The sequence below is a fragment of the Telopea speciosissima genome, chromosome 7, assembly GCF_018873765.1.
Source record: "Telopea speciosissima isolate NSW1024214 ecotype Mountain lineage chromosome 7, Tspe_v1, whole genome shotgun sequence".
NCBI lineage: Eukaryota > Viridiplantae > Streptophyta > Magnoliopsida > Proteales > Proteaceae > Telopea > Telopea speciosissima.
This window is the reverse complement of record NC_057922.1, coordinates 19770408-19785340: the sequence shown is the minus strand read 5'-3', so window position 1 is coordinate 19785340 and position 14933 is coordinate 19770408. Positions and strand designations below refer to the sequence as shown.

The 14933-nt window shown below is 38.3% G+C and overlaps 1 protein-coding gene across 1 annotated transcript; it reads right to left on the bottom strand.

Moving 5' to 3' along the window:
* Positions 1-2403: 2403 nt before the first annotated feature.
* Positions 2404-6428, bottom strand: LOC122669881 (probable mediator of RNA polymerase II transcription subunit 26b). Its single transcript, XM_043866762.1, has 9 exons — positions 5232-6428; positions 4660-4728; positions 4466-4548; positions 3638-3696; positions 3420-3547; positions 3282-3309; positions 2847-3160; positions 2632-2722; positions 2404-2528 (listed from the first exon to the last, which is right to left on the bottom strand). The coding sequence occupies exons 1-9, from the start codon at positions 5679-5681 to the stop codon at positions 2404-2406; spliced, it is 1347 nt and encodes a 448-aa protein (XP_043722697.1). The 5' UTR covers positions 5682-6428.
* Between the last annotated feature and the right edge of the window lie 8505 nt (positions 6429-14933).

The following is a 14933-nucleotide window of genomic DNA, read 5'->3' as shown; positions in this document are numbered from 1 at the left end:
AAAGTAATTAATTTGGTTTAAAATCTTTTTAATTATAAGGGCATAATTAAGAATAGTTTCTACTGCTGAGGACCTACCATTAAAACTTAAAAGATTCCCACAATCCCACTTATTAGATTGTTTTTTTATTAGGTTCTACTATTACCACCTAATAGATTGGGTAACACACAAAAATTAGACTAGAAAAAAATAATAATAATCTCAACCTTTTGATTCTTTAACAAGGAATTAAGGCACAAGACTCCATTTTAATACATAAAATAAAATCATATTTTATTTAATTTGAAAATCGAAGCAATATATAATGTTAATTTTGGGGATATGAAGATCTATGAGACACGTGGCATGTCACATCAATAATTTTTTGTCATCATAGACTCACGATAAGTCAATTGTTCAGCCTTGCTGACCAAGTGATCTAAGTTTGAACGGTTCAAGTCTTGCTATTGCAAGTAATTAACCACTTAATTAAGAATGTAATTTTGAAAATTAGTGCCGATTCGGTGTGAACCATGCATGCATCCAAATCTTGGTTATATAAAATGATTGAAAAATAAATATTTTAATTTTTACACTGGGCATAATGTGAAAATTGAGTGAGTTAAACAATTTAATTGGACCACCACATTTAAAATGTGATTAATCATGTGATTAATCTATACTCCTTTGACCGTACCCTATCTATCCATTTGGATGGTTTCGATCAAAGTCTAATGTTGACTATCCAAAGAAGAACATTATCAATGGATGAACTACCTCATGCTCTTGTGTTGTAGATGTTAGTGGGACCCACTGACCCACATAACAACAAGGCCACATCAGCAACATGTGGTTCAAATTGATTTACCGTATAGCTAGCCATGTTAAAACCAATGCCTTCCAACCCTTTCAAGTATGAAACTGTATGAGTTCTCATGATCTGAGACCATATAGTTTGAATGAATTCAACAATATTAAATCCAACCCATTAAGCTTGTTAATATGGTCACACTCAGACTTCGGAGGAAGCAGGGGTTGGCTTGTGGGCACCCCTTCTGTAGTAAACAGGAAATCAGTTTCCCCCATGATTAAAATTCCTCAGTAAAATATATTTGCATTCACTATCCCAACTACTCTAATTCTTGCATTGATCATGAAATCTTCACACTAATTCCCCAAAACTTCTTTCTATATGTCTTCATGACAAAATCCAGTAGATGGCAAACCAAGTCTCTAGTTTCTACACAGGCAATAATTCGCTATTAAAGCGGGTCCTTAATTAACTAAAGCATAGTTGTCAGCGTCATGCGGTGGAGGGTGTCACGTCGATATATCGACATGTCGCCCGCCATGGCGAGCATGTCGACCATGTTTTATTTTTATTTTCTCTTATTTTTAATGTGTTAATAGATGTATACTCAAGCCATATTTTATTTTTTCTCTATTGTTTCTCAAGTTTTAAGAAGAAAATTCAGAAATCGAAGAAGAAATCGAAGAGGGAAAGAAGAAATCGAAAGAAATCGAAGAGGGAAAGAAGACAGGAAGAAGAAATCGAAGAGGAAAGAAGACAGGAAGAAGAAATCGAAGAAGAAATCGAAAGAAATTGAAGAGGGAAAGAAGAAATCGAAGAGGGAAGAAGAAATCGAAGAGAGGAAGAAGAAATCGAAGAAGGAAAGAGAGTCGGGAGGAAGAAATCAAAGAGGGTCGCCATGGCGTAGGTTGCCATGCAGCCCTCTCCAGCGCCAGACGCCATGGCGACGCCATGACAACTATGACCTAAAGCATCTATTATCCATGATGCACCATTCCAAAGCTAGATTACATTTTGAGATCATGCTTGATTGAAAGCTAGTTAGATATAAAAACTCGACTGGATCCAATAAAATCTTCAACAATCAGTAAAGCGTGAAACTAATATTTGAAGAAATTTCAACCGACTTTATGAAGGACCAACAAAAACAGATGATGATTCCATGAGAATGCACTTGGTAAAGTGCAATATATATTCAATGTATATCTGGTAATGTCACGAAAGAGTTCCCTTCGACAAGATTATTGACAGGTGACTATAACTATAACATGAACAGGTTCAATTCAAGCTTTCTCTCCATTGAAGCCTATCATACTATCTCTATACCTTCATGTAATGTTCTTAAATCATGTGTTTGAATGTTTAGATAAAGAGTTCCAGAGAACTTATCCGGATTTCGAATTGTTCTCCGAGCATCATCTTGTCCTCTCCAGCAAAATTCCAACTTCCACTGTCTACACTCTTAACTGGGTTAAGAGATGAAATGCCCGAAAGGTTTTCAGAGTTTCTCCCATCATCGATTTCCAAAATAGAAGAAACAAGGTAATTACATCCAGTTCCACAAATTTTGGTGTAACATCACTACATCAGTACTGTCGTTCTATTGTGGTTGCCTACCGTCGTCCATTTGCCCAATGCCTATTATGGTTGCCAGGTTTAACATGGGGATGTCTCTGACCAAGCCCCTGCTTGGGGAGATCATGCAACTCCATGACCTGTATCGTCCGCTGTTTCTTGGCTGTATATAATAACAAGAATGTCAGTGACCCATCCGACCGAGTTTAAAGACTTCCTTCTTAAAACAGAGAAGCCATGTAAGACCAAGTGGAGGATGAACAAACCATTCTCAGCTTGTTGGTACCCCTCTTGAAGCTTCCTCTTAGCAGCTTCAAGTTTCGCTCGCACTGAAATTTCATCTGTCAACTTCGATTTCTAATAGATCAAATTAAGATAATCAGCATTTAGAGATAAAACTAAATAAATAAATCTCACAGTGATCAAAGGAGAACAATGGTTGAATGAAAAACCATAGTAAATTCCCTCTTATGATACTTACATCTTGTTGACCGGCCACTGGCCTTTTCTGGATTCCAGTGAGATCCATCCTTTGTTGGAACTTCGTCTCGTTACTGGCTTTGGGTTCTGAGCTTTGCTTTGGAGGTCTCCCTGGCCCAGACTCAGTGCTGGAAGGCTTAGTTTGCTTGATGATAGTGTCGGGTTTCCGTACTGGCTGCTGGCCTTTGCTATCCTTGGAGAGCGAATTCGATTCACTGTGAGGTGGTGGTTTCCTCCTGGGAATATTGTGGCTCTCCATTGTTGCTTTTCTTCCATTCTCCCGATTCTTGTCGAATTCCCCATTGTTTCGAGGATCTGCAAACACATCCCCCCGAAAAAAATTATGAGTTTCAAAGATGGGGGGAATTCGACAAGAAAGAATTGACCAAGTAAAATCATATATGAGAAGCAGAAAAGGCCTAGAAAATTGACTCACTTCCATCATCATCCATTCCATCAAAGAACTTTCCATTGGTCCAGAGAAAAAGGAAAAGAAAAACATATCCCAGTCAGTTTCAAACAATAAAAATTGAAGCAAGATTCTTCTACTCAAATAAGATGGAAAATTCAATACCTGAGAAAGCTCTATTGAAGTAGTCTGAGTTGCAAAGAATGCTCCTTCATCCAGTGGAGGTGAAGGCAACCCTTCTTCTTCATCAACGACAGAAGGGTTTACAGAATCTGGGGAACTTTCTGTGGCACCTATACTCGCAAGTATCATAATTTAGCCTCAGCCAAGAAGGCAAAACACATCTTCACCAACTGTAAAACAACAGCAGGAACAAATAATACCTGCAACTGCAACTACAGCTGCTGCATTCACCCACTCATCAACCATAACCTTCCAGCCACTGCATTAGACAACAGTCGTAATTGGCTATAAGTAAGATATATTTTGCAATTCAAGAAACAGAAGATAAATTTTGCTAGTCAAGAAAAGAAAAAAGAAAAACCACAGCTCTCTTCATCTATGGTTGCTACAAAAGGAAATTAAATTACTCCACAGGCCTTAATTATTTGAGGAGACCAAAATGGGTCAATGAAATAAATAATGATCAGGTAAGAGGTAATAAAAGGAATCATTGTTTAGAAGATCAAAGAACTATCCAATAAGGTAGGGAGTCAAGATATCGGGAGTGGATTTTATACTTTAACCCAACTAAGTTTGAAGTTGGTCAGCTAACTATATAGGCCTTAGGATGAGCAGCAATGGGTTTGCAGGCAGAGATCTGTTCATTTGTGGAAAAGGAAAGACTAAGTTATTACTCGACTGACAAATGCAGAATAAATCAAATATCATTGGATTCTATATCAAGAACAAGCAGAAATAGGCTGCAAATTATTAGACGATTGTGGTGGGAGGGGGGGTGTTAATTCCCTGATGTCAACATTCGGAAGAATCTAGGTATACATTACCAAACAAAGTCTCAAATCCAACCAGAATTGGCAAGAGCATTCATTTATAAGTATTTGTTACGAAATTTGGAAAAATTTACTATCTGACCCAGTACTGTTCCCATTTTTGAAGTACACAGTTAACATAACCTGATAGCCCTACATTGTACAAGAAAAGAAGAAATGGAATAAAAAACACTATAGCCAGGGACATTTATTTCGTACTCAATAAGAGTTCTTGCAAGGTGACGAATCTGCTTGGAATGGTGCTTCCGGAGACCATTTACAGCCTTTCCAATTTCAGTTGCCTGAGGAAAACAGAATTCCAGAAAGTTATTAAAATGCAACGGCATAGAGTAGATCCAAATTTTCTGATACAGATAGAAAGAAAACTAAAACACATCGGATTCGATCCAAACCTTCAATGTATCCACAGTAAGCGCCATCAATTGAAGCCTCCTTAATGATTCGAACAATATCCCATCAGACTGTAAACAGCAGCAATCAAAGCACCAATAATCAGAAATGAAAAAACCCGCAAAAGGAGCAAATAATCTGATCATCCACAATAAAAAAAGCAGCCAAACCATAACTGGATAGTCTAAACACAACATTCTTAAAGAGGGCACAACACTTCAAACTAACACTCCCAATCAGAACTGAAAAACCCGTGAAAATTAAAGCAAAGTTAATCTTCAAACATTCTGAATGCATAACCTCTAAAGATGGAAATTATCTTCAAACTAATCCTACATCGCTGACAATCAAAACCAGAAGACATGCATAGATTAAACACCAGTTTTAAGTGAATTTCCACCTTCTGGGGAGAAGCTAAATTGTAATCACATCAACACAACAAAACAGCTTATAAACACCGTCATTTTTATCCAACAAACAAGCAATTGAAATTCCCAACACGAATATCCTAAAAAACAGAAACCAAAATTAAAAGAACAGGTTGACGGAGTAGTGGTGGTAGTAAGAAACAAACCTGATATTGACTGTCAAAAAGAATCTCTTTGATCCTCAAGACCTCACCAACAATCTGAGTTTCCTCCTCAATCTCTTCCGTCAGTGCCTCTGCTTCATCAAAGCTGTAATTACTCACCCTGTTCAGGTCAGCCTCAGGGTTATCTTTTGTACAGCTATTAACCTTGCTCTCCTTCCCAACAGAAACCTCAAAGTCACCACCACTTTTGCAACCTCCATCATCGCCTAATTCCTCCTCTGGTACTGCTAGTTCCACACGATCACACCCAGAACACCTAGTATATTTACATGTATAGAGCCGCTCAGCAATTCGATCCCTTCTCATCTTAAACTCTTTGGGACAATCCGAAGCAGCAACCACGATCGCATACTCGATGACCTCAAAGATGTCCAAATTCGTACTTCCGAAGTACTTACGCCAGTAATCAAGAGCACCAGATTTCGCAGCCATGGTTGAAATATCAGAGCCGCGGATCAGATTTCTATGTACCAGCCGAGAAAGAAAGAACCTCAAGAATCAAAAGGAGAAGATCCTTCTCGATCCTCCCATGAGAAAACCTCCGTTACGGTTTATTGTCGTAATCAAACAGAATTTCTGTCAGAACACAAAAGAAACTGCACAATGAAATAAATCTCCCTCCGATCAAAAATTTCCAGCTACAAGAAACAGCTCCCCAAACCCGATCAAATTTACGCAGAAAACGCTAATGGGTCACTTGGGTTTGAAGCCAAAATCTTGATCGTCTTGCAATCAACAAGAAACACGAATTCAGATAAGCCAAGCCTCACAGCTACCTACCAAAAACACAAAGAACTCAACTTGATATTGCGAATCACACAAACCATCCAAATGGTTACCAGAGATTATCGCTATAATACCCAACTTGGCACTTCTTGAATATCGGTCGGAGGAACAAAAACACAGAATCCTTCGCCCACCAAAAAATTTGAGATTTTCTCTGGAAATGCTTTTATTTCTTTATCTCTCGAGGGAATAAAGCGCCAATAAGGGGATGAGAAAATACGGACAAATCTCTCTATTTTCCCTACCAATTCAGGAAACACATTAAAACTATTGAATGCCCAGTTTCCCAATCGAAGTACAGGTTAATCTACTGATCGAAGACTACTCTTTCTTTTTTTTTTTTGAATCAACAAAACCGCCTATTTGTTAGAGAATTTCCTTTGATTTTGATCGTCTCTTCTTTTTCTTTTTTTTCACTTATCGAGTTCTTGAAGGGTTCTGTCTATGATCTGAAAACCAAAAACTGATTCATTTTCATCTTAGCTGGAAATTTCCCTTTTATTTGTTTATTTTGTATTGTCTATTGGATTTCCTATTTAGATTTTTAATAATATTTCATTTACTTAATTATTTTATTTCTTAAAAGGTGGTTTCGTTTGTAGATAAGTGTGGATTCGCGATAGAAAATGTGGAATTTCTTGGAAATCGTGTCTCTGGGCGGGCCGGTTCACGTGTCCAATCCCACTAACCACGATATTTCGGCCGTGTCGGAAACTGTTCCCCATATCAATCCATGAAATGAATCGTCAGTAACTGGGCCTACGTTCTTCATCTGTCCTTTTCATGGACCTAAAAGTATTAATCGTGCTAGGACGGCTGAGATTCATCTACCCGGATAACAAAGTGGGCTCCACAATTGTAATGGACCCGACCCGCATTCTACCCAGGAGGAATTAGATGCACTTGTGTGTTTTTCCGTTTTTGTCATTTGAGACTTTTGTGTGGTTGGCTGGTTGCTGCTAGGGACATTAGATGCTCAAATCTGGCATTTTCGTCATTTGGCATCGATGGACCACGGGAGACCATATTTTTGCGGCTCAACAAAAATTCTTCATTTCAACAGCCATCTATTTGGCGCCAAGCAACACGCGGGAACCTCCCACTAAGCATGGAATAGTTCCTTTCCAAATGCTACGGAGAAGGCCTGTGTGATAATCCACGTCATCATTAAAAATGAATCCTTTTTTTCAATTGGCGGAGAGGGAATCTTTTGGGGTTGGGTTAGGTTAGGTGAAGCGGCCCTGATAATCCTACCCTGACACGTGTCATGATACGATATAGGGAGATTACGCGTGTTCCGTTCTTCAGTAGAACCGTTAAGGTCCTATTGACGCATTCCATCTTGTATTATTGGGCCCACTTTTGGTAGTATTTGGATCTAACGATTCAGATCAGGGTATACATGTGTGAGTCCAGTCCCCACTGATCTCCAACCGTCCGGTGAACTGACGTGGACTGCCGCGTAGTTTCATTAGTTTGTGTTATCTTTGACACAAGTCAAACCTTTAAATTACCTTACAGCTGAGGTGACTCAATAAAGTCAAGTCAAACTACGCGTAGGATTGGATGGACGGTGGTCCGCACGGAGGTGCCTTCTGTAAATTCTACAAGATAGAAGGATAATTTGTAATTTATAAATTTTAACAAATTTTAAGCGAAGACTTATAGTTTTCAATACTAGCGTGTCTTCGTAAAACGTGAGGCAGCACGTGGTTTCCCGCCTTTAAGATACACACGTGTTAAAAAAAATATGCAGAGCCTGATTAGTACGTAATATTAAACACGTGGTTATTTATGAATTCGGGTTTCACTGGTCTTTGCAGACCACATCATCTACCAGACGGCCGATGGTAGATGGCCCCAAGTATTACAAACGAGTAGAATCCAAGGTCACTGCTCATATGTTAGTTGAGCGAAAATACAGTTTTTATAATAATAATATTGGAAAATTTCATCCAAACACCACATATGACAAGATCTAAATTATATATGATAATACATGTAACAAGGGAGATAGATTACTTATCTGAATTATAGACAAATCGAGATAAACAGTGATAAACACGAATATCCTAAAAAACGTCAGAATCTTAAAAAATCATGAAGAAACTTCACGTGACTCTTCCACAAGAGTGCATAAAATTATCGCTTTGCCCACTATGAAATAAAAAATCTCATCCATGTTAATGCCCATATACATACACTTATTGACCCTATGTTGGTGTAGGAGTTATGTGACCGGGCACCGATCTCTTGCTCTAAAACTATTTGAGAGTATTAGAAAGGTACATGTACATGCATATATGATGGTGCATCATCACTAAAAAATGTAAATAATTGAATTTAATGTTGGAATATGATAAGGGAAATTGTTGGGCACACCATCGCCACTATAAACTAGCACCCACTAGAATTTAGCTCGTCTCTAGGGAGCCCAGCATGCCCAGGGTGCTGCTAGTCGTTGGGTTGTGCTGCACACATCCCTAGGCACGTCGAGATGTGTGCGACATAGCTCAACCGCTGGATGCCCCCTGGGTGCGACCTGGGCATTGGGCTCCCCGGAGACGATCTTGATCCCACCCGCTATGTCTATCTTTTTTCTTCTCCTATTGAAATGACCCCCTTTGTGGCCTTGCCCCCTCCTGCATGATACCTCATCCCACATCCCCATTGGTGTCGCCCGCTAGTTTACTGCACTCGGGTGGAGTGTCTATGCCTCTCCCATATGATAAATAGTCAATTTAGACTATTCCTAGACATCTAACTATCTGCATACCAGAAAACTCTTTTTTGGGGACGGGGTCTCAGGGTGCAACAAGCCTATGTTGGACCGAATTTATTAAAAATTAGACCCACTCTGAGGTCCCTAGGGCTCAATCCAATCCTAACCCCCCCAGTCAAAAGGTCGGGTTGAGAAATTTGAACCTAGGCTCAGCTCTAACGAGTTGGGCTTGGCTATATTTTGATATTATACCATTTCTCTCCCTTTTTTGATAAAAGTCATTAGGCCATTTAGTTAGCAATAATAACAAAAAATTTTTTTTACAAGTAAACCTAAGGAGAGTTGAACTCATAACCAATTAATTTTTAAGTGTTTGCCTTTACCAACTAAGCTACCCTCAACTTCAATAATCTCCACCATCATTCCCTCTCATTTGTAGACTCCCATTCCCTTCCTCTCTTTTTAAATTTCCATTGTGGGACTATAAATGAGCGCATTATTTGGTCGTTTCTCTTCCATTAGGAAAAAAAATTTTGTTTTTTCCACACATTGAAAACTTAAGAAAGGAATTAGAAATTGTGATGCCCATAACTTAAATTAACCATTCCCCACATCATTTACATTATGTTTTAATTGGGAGAGGATTCTCTGAGCAAGCGGCATAGGGAAATGTGTTAGTGAAATTTGAAAAACTAATATCATACATAGGAGGATAGTGAGACCATTTCATGTGAGGAGGGTGAGGATGAGAGAGAGGGAGAGAGGTGCTAATTTATCCTACTCTATTGGAAGAGAGGATCTTTTCCAATACATGTATAATGACGTGAAGAAATTGTAACATTTTTTTAATTATCACTTGTGTTATTCAAAAAAATTATTTAAATTGAAATAAAAAAAAAGTTTCAAAATAATTTGAAATTCAACTTATCATTATGAAATGACAAGATATATCTTCATTAAAAAAAATAGGTATTGTTATAAAATGTTAAAAAAAGTAACTATACAACTTTTTGCATCAACCTTGATTACAACAAGATTTTTCCATACATAAAAACATATGGAAATAGAGTCTGGCTAATCTAGACCAGGTTCAACCCAAGGTCTAAACATAAACCTGACCCTAGTCAAGGCCTAGGAATCGGCCTCAGGCTGTGTCATGCTTAGAAAAGGTTTGGGCAGGCTTGGCCTTGCCTGGTCAAACTTACACCCTACCCTGACTCTACCTCTAGAGTCAAAACTGTGTGCTGAACCTTAGGCATGGGGATTCCATCCTACGCCCCCTCCCCTCCCCTCCCCACCCCACCTCACCTCACCTCACCTCACCTCACCTTGCCCTTTTCTTATTTACAGCGCTCTCTCACAATATTTGCGTGGGTGGGATTCCAGGCTCCTTCGGTCCTATTTGAAATCCAAATCACATCAGGTGCCGATCCCTTTTCCAATTTTTGTATACATGCGCGTGGTGAAAGACCATTATAATTGCTCAACCAGCATTCTCTTGGTGGCGCATAGCAAAAGTGGTAAAAAATAAATGAAGTTACGACTTGTGACTTTACCTTTGGCTGGAGCCGCTGGACCATAAGAAGTGAGACATTATTGTCACGAGGGTAGCTTAGTCATTTAAGGAAACATAATGGTCTGACTTCAAATTAATTTCCAGCAGTGGACTTTACCTGTTCTACGCACGAAACGTCTTTTTTTTTCATTTGGGTAAGGAAACGTCTATTTTAGTTACCTGCCTAATTGCCACACGTGGAGCACTTGTCAAAAGCGGGACCCATGTGCAGGAGAATGAGCATACTCTTGGCCGTTAGATCTGTGAAATTATTTAACTCCTTAGGACGCTCCAGAGCACGTGTATGAGTATGGGAAATATTTGTTTCCTTCACTTCACGTGTGCTACTTACAGGCAAAAGGCCTTCTCAAGATGAGGAAGTTGTCCTCCACGTGTCCTTTTTAGCATATCTAACGGTCTAAATTGACACGTATAGTATTTACTCTCTGAACGTGCGGAGTATACGATGCTTGTCCCAACAATTTTCGACTTAACGGAATGACAGATACATCCTACACTGACACAGGCGCTCTCTGGCGTTAGGCTAATAATCACTGATCTAAACGGTTTGATTGGAATCTTTTATTTAATGGGCCCTGTAGGACTGGTGATGGTCGGGGTCGTAAAGTGTAACGTTGAAAAATGGTCGTAAAGAAATAAGGGCTGATCTTCTCTGTGCGGTAATGTAGTCAGTGCCCAAACACATGAGATGGGTATTCCTTTCATTCAAGGGAATAGGGTGATCATTTTGCTCACTCCCATGTGTTTGGGCTGGACTCATCCAAGGCCTCAACCCTGATCCAGGACCTGAAAATTTAAACCCTATTCCACCTTTAGGGTTGAATATTTTTTTCTTGATACCCAAACATAGCCTAAAAGAGAGAGAGAGTGAGGGGTTGGGGTGAATTGCAAAACGTTAAGAGTAATCTTTGAATGACGAAGGACCTACTACCTAGTAGCCTTGATCCAATTAGTACGAAAGAGAATAAGTGCCTTATCACAATCAAATTAGCACTTAAATTACATGAATATTTGATTGATAATCAAATTCATTTTAGAGTTTTTTTTTTTTAAAAAAAAAAAAGGTAGAAAGAACACCTACCGGGTCGCATACGGTGCGTGATCCCTCTGACTAGACATAGGGCCGCACGAAATGACCGTCGTTCTTCATGAAAATGTGGAAATCCCTGAGGGCATAGTGGTCAATTCGTGTGGCCCTGATACATCATAAGACCGACACCCAATAGGGTATTGACATGTGGAATCCTGTAGGAACGAGGACAAGGTGTCCCCGGGGTAACAACCCGATCTTGAGAGGAACGACCATTGGGGACGAGGCGAGAGTTAACCGATCTGGGGGAGGTAGCGACTTGTCCCTGATACGAGGACGACCACCTCGGGGAAGACGATGACCCCGTGAAAGACCGACCTCTCTCCGGATCGAGCTCGGATAGGGCGACAATGTCACGCCCCGAAAACGACGCGAAATCCCTAGATTAATGCACCAATCTAGCCTAATGAGGCGCGACGGGCTGGGGGGCTCATCCCCTACCCTAAGGAGACTCCCAAATCACCTAAAATCACGCCAAGGAGATTCCTTTTCCTATTAAGTCACGCCGACGCCTGCAGAACTCTTTTAGTCACCTACAAATAGCTGGGTAACCTCCTTCTACAATTAATTAATTCAATCACTATCATATGTTGCTAGAGAGTCTGACTTGGGCATCAGAGTGACCAAACCGGCCTAGCCCGGTCCTCTATTGCTATTCTCTTCCTTGCAGGTACGACACGTTCCCTCTCAGTTCTTGACGCAACAAACCCTGTGTCTGGGTGCAGGGTTAACTATCAACCAGGTAGCATTCTCTTCCCCCCCCCACCAAAAAAAAAAAAAAAGTCATTGAAACGCTTAGAATCTTCTTTGATGTGCTACCAATCTACCACTAACATAGGAGTGAAATTTTTGAAAACTATAAAATTCAAAGTCCACTTTCATTTTTATTTTAAAACTAAAAATTAGTAAATAATATAAAATAAAAAAATAGAAAATGAAAATATTATAGGACTAATGTCTAGACATATCTACAAGAAAATCAAAAAATGACAAAATGTTATATAAAAGAGATTAAAAACTCCACTTTAGGCATTGCCATAAGTAGAGAAAAATCTAAATCTACTATTTTCCATCATATCCCAAATTACATCCGATCCCACAAAGTTTGGATGTTTTACCCAAGATTTCGATATTCATTTTAGGATGCATGGATGACATTCCATGAGAGAGAGACCCACACCAAATGGTGAGCCATTCCTCGTTGCTTTATTTTAGTTAAAAAGCTACAAGCAGCAGAGGCTAGAAAACACGGCTGAAAATCCGGGACTTGAGAATTGAGATAGTGATATGCCTATGCAATTAGGTAAGAAAGGTCACCTATGGTTCCCTTCATACAAAGTATTGCATGCTCAGGACTTTTTGTGTTCTTAAAGCTCCAAAGCCTGAAATATAATATGTCAATAGTTTTTGGTTTTTTGTTCGGTGGGTTATTATATATAGTGTTCATATTTGTTTTATGGGAGAATGTTTTTTGTGTCGCAGTGCAGCTTGTGAGGGGGGTAGGGTGGTCATTGCGCCCACCCCCATGTGCCTGGGCGCAAGTTGCTCCGCGGCACAGAGAACAACGCCCTTTGTTTTATAAATTGAATTGGTGAATGTTTATATTGGTGGAGTGAGTCACCCAAGTCTAATAGTAGAAAGTGATCACATATTGGGATATTTGTTTTTATTTGATGCACTTTAATTGGTATGAAAATATTGCTTATGTGTAGATATGATTCTAACATCCGTTAATGGGAAATGAGATCTTTGTTTCTTTTTAGAGTTGTTCTTTATCTTCACTCTATGTATTGTTGACATTCATCCATTAAGTACACGACAACACAAAACCAACAACCATAAAAGATAGGAGATCATTCATAGAGTCAGTCTTCTTCTACCATGATTTTACATACATCTCCGTATAGTATTGCATGCTCATATGATCTCCATGTTATTACATTGGATGTATGCATTCTATCCAATAACGTTTTGATCTTCAAGCTGCTTAACTGAGAGACAAGGTTTATGAAACCCTTGTGCTTCAATTTTGAGTTTAAACATAATATTTTTTTCACTTTCAAAATATAAGCAAAAACTACCTCCTCCTTTCAAAAACGGCTTCCATGAAACAATCCCCACCCCCTTAATAAAAATAAAATAACTAAAGTCTTGAATAATTAAGGACGACTTAGGTCTGATTTTGTATGATTTCGTTTTCAATTTCGGATTGATTTCATGAAATAGTCAACAAATATATATTTTTTTTGATCATAAAATTAAAATTTTTTTGGTTGCATTAATTTGAAATATTTTAAGTATAAAAAATCTATTTTGTAGTTTAATTCCTAAGAATAGATTCTCTATATTTCCTTGGGAGAGGGTGGCGGTGGTGATGGCAGAGGTGGGGGTGGGAGCAGGGCTAAGAAGGGGATAGTGGTAGTAGCAAAATAGAGTTTGCTTTCGTTTCTTTTCAAACATGTCAATGATACATCTATCCTTGTTATTAACACATGTTCATTAAAGTGGCACACAAAATACACTTGAAATTGAAATATTAAAACAGGTGCTCAACTATTTCATTATTTAAGATGAAATTGATTTCAATTTTATTAAAGGTAAGGTAAAAAATAATCATATCAAATAGCATAATTTTATTATATGACTCCGTGAAATTGAAATAGAAATCATACTAAGAAAACGGTTAGTATTGGTCTTTATCATAGGTGGGAATAATGTCCATTTTAAGTTACAAATGTATTGAAACTTTTCAACTTAATATCCATACCGGTCACCCTTATTGAATTGAGCTTCCAAACTTAATGAATAAATGGTCACAAACCAAATTGATTGATTTTGAAACTGAATTTAACTAACTACTTATTGGGGTATTAGCTAAGTACCTAACATATGAATCACGTTTTAGACGGATCAATGACAATAAAATGTTACATCTACACTGCGTTTTACAACATAATGAATTGACCTTCCAAATTATATAAATCATTGTCACTAACCACCGAACTAAATTGAAACTTATGTATTTTGTAGCTAATCTATGACTCACAAGTTATGTGTCGACAATTTTCACATTTAAAATGTTTAGTTATTAATTCTAAATCTCCCTTCATATCTTTGTGAGTATGTTGTCCATGTTATCTTCTAATCTTTTACCAATCTTAATCTAACATTATTTAGCCACACATTAAAAATGATGTTTCAAATCTATTTGCAAATTCAAAATCAGCTTTGGATTGATGAAAAAACAAAAAAAATATTAATTTCTATCTTTTTTATTTTTTATTTTTTGGATAGAAAGAAAGTTATTCATTCATGCGCGCTTAACGCCAAACAAGGTATGGATATATGGTATCTAAAACCAAGGAATGAAAATTGACCTGATCTTACATGCCATTGACTGGATCATCCAAATTAAGGGATGGGTCATAACTACTACCCTAGACAAAAAACTGTAGACACAACTAAAATTAAAATAAAGGGAGCCCCATATGTGCTGAACAGAAAGAGAGA

What these genes read in the sequence shown, in the direction of transcription:
- LOC122669881 (XM_043866762.1), bottom strand. Translation starts at nt 5,681, where the DNA reads ATGGCTGCGAAATCTGGTGCTCTTGATTACTGGCGTAAGTACTTCGGA. An exon ending in TTTTTGACAGTCAATATCAG is followed by an intron (nt 4,729 to 5,231) that starts GTTTGTTTCTTA and finishes TGCTGTTTACAG; the next exon opens with TCTGATGGGATATTGTTCGA. An exon ending in AGCTGTAGTTGCAGTTGCAG is followed by an intron (nt 3,548 to 3,637) that starts GTATTATTTGTT and finishes TTGCGAGTATAG; the next exon opens with GTGCCACAGAAAGTTCCCCA.